Source organism: Numenius arquata, chromosome 5, assembly GCF_964106895.1.
Source record: "Numenius arquata chromosome 5, bNumArq3.hap1.1, whole genome shotgun sequence".
Lineage (NCBI taxonomy): Eukaryota > Metazoa > Chordata > Aves > Charadriiformes > Scolopacidae > Numenius > Numenius arquata.
The window spans coordinates 55,964,991-55,971,911 of NC_133580.1; the positions used below are offsets into that span (position 1 = coordinate 55,964,991).

Genomic DNA, 6,921 nt, shown 5'->3' on the forward strand with positions numbered 1-6,921 from the left:
GCTACACACTGTAGTATTTTATAAGCACAGGCTCTGTGAAGCATGGCACAACAAAAGCAAGCACAGCAGCAAAGAGACCAGTGGGACAGTCCTTGCTTTGAAGAACTTGTGATCCAAAATCCAGACACCCGCCAAGGACTGGCTCCCAGCAGAGGCACTCTGCGTATATGGCTGCTCTCTTTATCTTTTTGTAACCCTAACCTCACAGTGTCACACAGGCAACCTCCAGATGGGGACTGGGGGGTGTACGGAGAGTGGGTGGAGGAAGAGACCTGGGAAGAGAGAATGTATTCTCTAGCACAGGGCTGTGGCTTTTCTCAGGATCATGTACCACCACAGACCAGGGCTGAAGAACTACATTCTTCTACCTTCCGTTGGGCAGGTTCAGCTAAACAAAGGGGCATTAAAGTGGCCCTGGCTTCATTTTTATTGTCAGTTCTCAAATTTTCTCTCCAAAAGAAGGTAATGTAAGTCACAGGGCTGTCAGCAAAGGAGGTCTGAAGACGTGTCCCTCAGACCTCTCACAGCAGGCACGCAAGAGGGGAGCTCACAGCTCCACTGCTGGGAGGGAGCAGAGTGAGCCAGGTCCTTCTGCACCGGCTACCAACGGCTACTGACAGTATCGATCTCTCCTGTCTTTCAGAGAAAGTCCCAAAGTCCAAATAGCGGACATAGCACTCTTAAGTTTCCTCTATGCTTTCTTTCCCATATTATAAATATCTAAAGGGCAGGTGTCAAGAGGACAGGACCAGACTCTTTTCAGTGGCGACGGGACAAGGGACAACGGGCACAAACTGGAACACGGGAAATTCCATCTCAACATGAGGAAAAACTTCTGTACTTTGAGGGTGCCAGAGCACTGGAACAGGCTGCCCAGAGAGGTTGTGGAGTCTCCTTCTCTGGAGATATTCAAAACCTTCCTGGATGCGTTCCTGCCCCGCCTGCTCTAGGTGAACCCGCACTAAACCTGTGCTCGTACATCGCTACGTGTTCCCGAAACAAGCGGTGAAGCCCCCGCCCTGCGCGGTCCCCTCAGGGCGGCGCGGCTCCCGCCGGCCGGTAACGGCTGCCCGCTTCACGCGGGCGGGCAAGGCCGCCCCCTAGCGCCCGAGGCTGGCGACGACCACCCCGCCGCCGCGCTCCCGGCAGCTCAACCCGGCGCCGCTTCTCATGGCACCGACAACTTCTACCTCCCTCGGTCTCCCCCGCCCCGGGGCGGCCTCCGCCAGGGCCGCTTCCCCTCAGAGCCGCGCCGCGGCGGGGAGAAACACCTGCCGGTCCGCCGAGCGGCGGGGAAGCGCGGGGTGTCGCGCCAGCCGCTGCCACCGCAGCGGGGAAGAGAGGGCAGCCCGGCCGCCGGCCGCCTGGGTGGCTCCCCGGCGCGGGGGCACCGACGGCAGCGGAGACGCTCGGGGCGGTTTTTCCGCCCGCCGGGGTGTTCCGCCGAGGCGGGCGCGGCGGCCTCACCTGGCGGGACTGAGCATGCGCGGGGCGGCGGCGGGGCACGCCGCCGATTGGGAGCGCGATGCAAGACTAGGACGGAGCCGCCGGGCAGCCGCGACTTCGCCGAGAGCGCGCTGCCGCGCCGCCGGAGCGGGGGCGCCGGGCGCCGCTCTCCATGGGACTTGATGCCGCCGCCGCTGCCGCCTCGGACCCTGCTCCCTGCGAGGATCCAGCTCCCGCCGGGGACTCCCGTTGGCCGGGCGGTGTCTCCGCCGGAGCCGAGGGCTGCGCGGAGCCGGGCATGACCGGTCGGGCGGCGGGGGCCAGCCGTGCCCCGCTGTACCCTCGCCGGTGGCCGGGCGGAGGCAGCGCTGCCGCCCTCCCTGCCGCGGCGGGGCGGCGCTGTCCGGCCCTGCCCTGAGGGGCCGGCGGGGAGAGGCGGGCGGCTTCAGCCGTTGGGAGCCGCGCGGCGGGGCGGCCGTTGGACCGTTGGCGGGGGGCGATGAGGGCGGCGGGGCGGCGGCGGCGGGGCGGCGGGGCGGGGCGGGGGCTCCGCGGGGCTCTCTAGGACGCCGGCGACCCGCACACCCACCATGGATCTGCTGCTGGTGGTGAACACCAGCCTGGGCTCCCCCAACGAGTCCCTGGCGCTGCCCCCCTCCTCGCCGTCCTCCTCGGCCCTTCTGCAGCCGCCCTCCCCCTACTCCCCGGCGGCCGTGGCCAGCCTGGCGGCGGTGGTGGGCTTCCTCATCGTCTTCACCATCGTGGGCAACGTGCTGGTGGTGATAGCGGTGCTCACCAGCCGGGCGCTGAGAGCCCCCCAGAACCTCTTCCTGGTGTCCCTGGCCAGCGCGGACATCCTGGTGGCTACCTTGGTCATGCCTTTCTCCTTAGCTAACGAGCTTATGAATTACTGGTACTTCGGCAAGGCTTGGTGTAACATTTACCTGGCGCTGGACGTGCTCTTCTGCACCTCCTCCATTGTCCACCTGTGCGCCATCAGCCTCGACAGGTATTGGTCGGTCACACAGGCGGTGGAGTACAACCTCAAACGGACCCCCCGGCGGATCAAGGCCATCATCCTCACTGTCTGGCTCATTTCAGCTGTCATCTCCTTCCCACCATTGATCTCCATGTACCGGGACCCTGAAGGAGATGTCTTTCCCCAGTGCAAGCTCAATGACGAGACATGGTACATCCTCTCTTCTTGCATTGGCTCTTTCTTTGCGCCCTGCCTCATCATGGTGTTGGTCTATATCCGCATCTACCGTGTGGCCAAGCTAAGGACCAGGACCCTCTCTGAGAAGCGTACAATGCCAGAGGGGTCCTCCCAGACTGAGAATGGCTTGAGCCGCGCTGCTGGGGGCTGCACGTCCCTGAGGATGCAGCTGGGAGAGAATGGACATTACTCAGTGCACCACTGGCGCAAAGCCTCTGAACTGGAGGACATTGAGCTGGATGAGAGCAGCACCTCAGAGAGCAGACGGAGGCGGAGCCGGGAGGAGCATCCCCGCAAAAGCAGCAAGAGCCAGTCCTTCTCCTACTCATATTCCTCCAAGCACTCTAGTAGCCGTCTGTCCCGCTCTAGCAATCGCTCCATGCAGTTCTTCTCATACCGCCGTCGCCGGAAGCGTAGCAGCATCTGCCGTAAGAAAGTCACCCAGGCCCGGGAAAAACGCTTCACTTTTGTGCTGGCCGTGGTCATGGGGGTCTTTGTAGTTTGCTGGTTCCCTTTCTTCTTCAGCTACAGCCTCTATGGTATTTGCCGGGAGGCCTGTGAGGTTCCCGAGACTCTCTTCAAGTTCTTCTTCTGGATTGGGTATTGCAATAGCTCCCTCAACCCAGTCATCTACACCATCTTCAACCAGGACTTCCGCAGGTCCTTTAAACACATTCTCTTTAAGAAGAAGAAGAAGAACTTCCGGCACTGAGCTGGAGGGATGGATTTACCTTGAGCAGGAGTGGAGTTAAAAGAGAAGGAGAAGGCTCTATGCTGAAAAAGAAGGGAAGGAAGAGAATGTGGGGTTTGGGCTTACAGAGGGCTCGCCCCCTCGGTGGTGCAGAGTGGTGGTGTGGGGTACAGGGATAGTGTCAGGGTGGCCGAGGGCATTCACTGTGGTAGAGAATGGCGATGCGGTGCTGAAGGAGCGGTGCTGGAGTGGGTAAATGGGGAACGCAGTGATCATCTTTGAACCCTGACGGAGGGTATGGGGAGTCTGCAGAGGAAAATAAGCTAAGACACTGAGTTTGGGAGACAGTGAGGCTTTTATGGGCTCTGGAATTTTGTGGGAAAACAAGCAGAGACATCAAGAGGAAAGGATTAAGCAGCGGTGGTGGTGGAAATTTGAGAATTTATAAATAGAGCAGCTGGGGCCTGTGGTGGGCTCGTCCCAGTAAGAAATTGGCTTTAATGCTTATGTGGGTAAAGAAAGTGCAAAGTACCAGGAACTTAACAGTCTTCTGAGTTATGAAAGGATTCAAATGTTTGCCAAAAAAACCCTAAAGAACAATCCAAACTCTTTTCTAAATAAACCTTTGTACTGTTAAAACCTTCTGAATGGTGATTTTACACAGGGCTTAAGTCACACGGAAAGCATGGGGGTTTCTTTTTCTTTGGAGGGGTCTTTGCATATAGAGATGGATGGGAAATGTTTTTCCTGTCTTCCCATGATTTTTGATTTGTCAGTGGGACAAACCTGGGAGTCTTGCATGTTTTCATGAAGTATGAAAAAGAGCACATGCACCCCATGACCTTATTTCCCCCTGCTGGACTGTCGGCCAGTAAGCTGCTCCATCCCTCTCAGATCAGTAGCTTAAGCACCTCACTGTTCTGGAGCAGGTAGTGGGAAAAAATCATTTTTGTGAACTCAACTAATATTTTCTGAGTTAAAAGAAAAAAAAAAATCATATTTCCAACCAGGTCAGCGTGCATGTGCCCTGGGGAACTTTTTTCCCCTCTTTTTAGGTCCCCCTCAAAAGGCTTATCTCAGGGGCTGGATGCGTGCTGCTCTCGTTCTCAGACAGGCAGTTGGAGGCAGTCTGCTATGCAGATTTTCAGAGGAAAAGCAATCACCACAGCACTAAGGTCTTTAAATCCTGTGTATTTACAGTCTTAGACCAACTAAATCCATTATATTTATTTTTTTTAATGACAAGCATACATTGCAGATTGTCAGTGGTGTTTGTGAACCAATCTCAAAAGAACGTGCAGCCTGTTCCAAACCTTTAATATTAATGCTGCTTTCTTTCCCTTTTCCTGTTTGCATTTCTAGTTTATGATTTCAGAGGATTTTTTTGAGGGGAGGAAAGAGGGGAGAAGAGTTTGAATAGTTATTAAAGCAAATAATATTTCCCATGGGTTTATAAAATGTCATAAACTGTAATGAAGAGAATGAGAGACACGGACTGGTGTCTGTACATTCGCCACTGAAAATATACCGAGTGTAAGACTCAGCTGAGCGTTTACATCCCCTCTCCAGCTGTGCTGCTGCAAGGTGTGTCTTCTGTTTGTGGGGTAAATACTGCTCCATTTATGTGTATCACTCCTTCCACAGGCAGCAGGATTTGGCATCTGCCTCAAGTGAACCTTTCCATAGTAAACAGCTCTTTGAAAGATAGAACAAAATCTCATATCTATACCTAAGAATCATTAGATATCCCCTTCTTTACTCCCTCTGTTCTGTCTGAAAGGTGTCCGTAGCCTTTCTCTTGAAATCTCTATGGCATAAGGAGGAATGATAGAGCAGTCACTTTGTTTCCTCAGTTTTTCATAGTAAGCATTTGGTTCACTTAATCCTGGAAAAGGAGGTTGTCAGTGGCTCAGATTCTGGTGTTAATTCAATTGACAATTTAACTTTAGGGCCAGCTCAAGTGGGAGTTCTGCCGAAGTAAGGATTAGGTGATTGCACCAAATACATTAGAAGTTTGCTTGATTTCACTAAAGAAACAACTGAGATATTTTTAAAGTCTTAAGTCTGTAACTTATTGGATCCTTTCTTGAAATAAGACTTGTAGTTGTGAAAAGATACGAGCTTTGTTAAACATTTGCACTTAAAGAAAGGAAGTTAAGACTTATTTTCAGCAGCATCCCTTTGTAAATAACAGTGGTTTGGTACAAGTACGTTCCTGAGACAGGTAAATATGAGGAAAAAAAAAAAAAGCAACTGAATGGAGGAAATTACAAGCCATTTTCTCCTTTGCAAAATGGAGAATTCTTTTTAAAGTTACATCAAGAAGAGCTGAAACAAGCTCATAATATTTGTAGGTAAAGATGTAGCTAAAAAGTTCAGGTTTGTTTAATCTGAAGAAACTATATAATTGCCAGAGCAACCAAAGCAACATATGGTACATAGCTACTACCTCTGAGCTACTGGACGGCTTCATTAGAGATACCTATTCCTACCAAGATAAAGGTCTGCTTTTGTTGCTTAATGCTTATTTAGAGTGGTTTCCCAGTCTGCAGACACACAGCAGTTTCACTGTTGCACTGCTTTTGAAATAAGATTTGTTGCCTGTAAACACAGTCCTTCCCCTTTGTTTTTCCTTGTAGAATTCAAGGAGTCTATGGAAATGAAATTTAATTGACAGTCAGATTTTAGCGGAGGTGAAGTATATATGGAATGACTGATGTGCCTTAAAAGTAATTTCTTTGCTATAAAATTATTCTGTGGTCATTATAAACATAAAGGAAATAATGCTTCTATTTTTGTTTTGCATTTCCAAATGTCTAGAAGGGATTGATGCAGATACTGAACGTCTATGTGCAGCAGTATACTTAAAACCAGGGCATTTTATGTGGTTTTAATTTATTTCTCATCACAGTTACTCATCTGATTCAATGCCTCAAGAGGATCTTACTTCTGAGCTCGATAACTCATCAATAAAGTTGTGCAGTATACACCCCTTTTAAGTGCATTTCCCTCTAAATTAGTGAATACAGAGGATTTCTATAAAAATTGTTTTTAACATAACTACTGAATATGCTTCAAGGAAGTAAAATGGGGCTGATTTATTTTTTTTAATTACAGTGTTCTCTTGTTACTTGTAATAGCTGAAGACTGGAATTTGTTTGTAACATACTGTGTGGTGTTAACTTTTCATAAAAAGTTATCAGCTCTGCTACTCACACTGTGGTTGTGTTTCCACTGTAAATTTGCTAATAGCATATACAGGAGAAAAAACAGTCAATGCAGCTTTTGCTTAAGATATTTTGTGTTTTGAATGTGTCCAGTTCTGTCTTTGATCACATCTGATGAGCTGGTTGAAACACTCACTGTGGTGGAAGAATGAAATGTTGCTGTGAAGCCATACTAACAACAAGCACCTGATCTTTAGCTATTCATTTGCTCATTTCATCATGAAGAAAATTTTCTGTCAGTCTAAAATGAGATGTTAATGTTTTATTTTCAAAACCAGTTTTCTGAACAGCACCACTATTGGCTGGTTATTGAAATATCGAACAGTACAACTTGGCTAGGA

General features: G+C 50.5%; 1 protein-coding gene across 1 annotated transcript; it reads left to right on the forward strand.

The window, feature by feature from the left end:
- Positions 1 to 2,036: 2,036 nt before the first annotated feature.
- Positions 2,037 to 3,374, forward strand: ADRA2C (adrenoceptor alpha 2C). The gene has a single exon (XM_074147928.1). It carries the CDS (start codon positions 2,037 to 2,039, stop codon positions 3,372 to 3,374), a length of 1,338 nt encoding a protein of 445 aa, XP_074004029.1.
- The last annotated feature ends 3,547 nt before the right edge of the window (positions 3,375 to 6,921 follow it).

What these genes read in the sequence shown, in the direction of transcription:
- ADRA2C (XM_074147928.1), top strand. Translation starts at nt 2,037, where the DNA reads ATGGATCTGCTGCTGGTGGTGAACACCAGCCTGGGCTCCCCCAACGAG.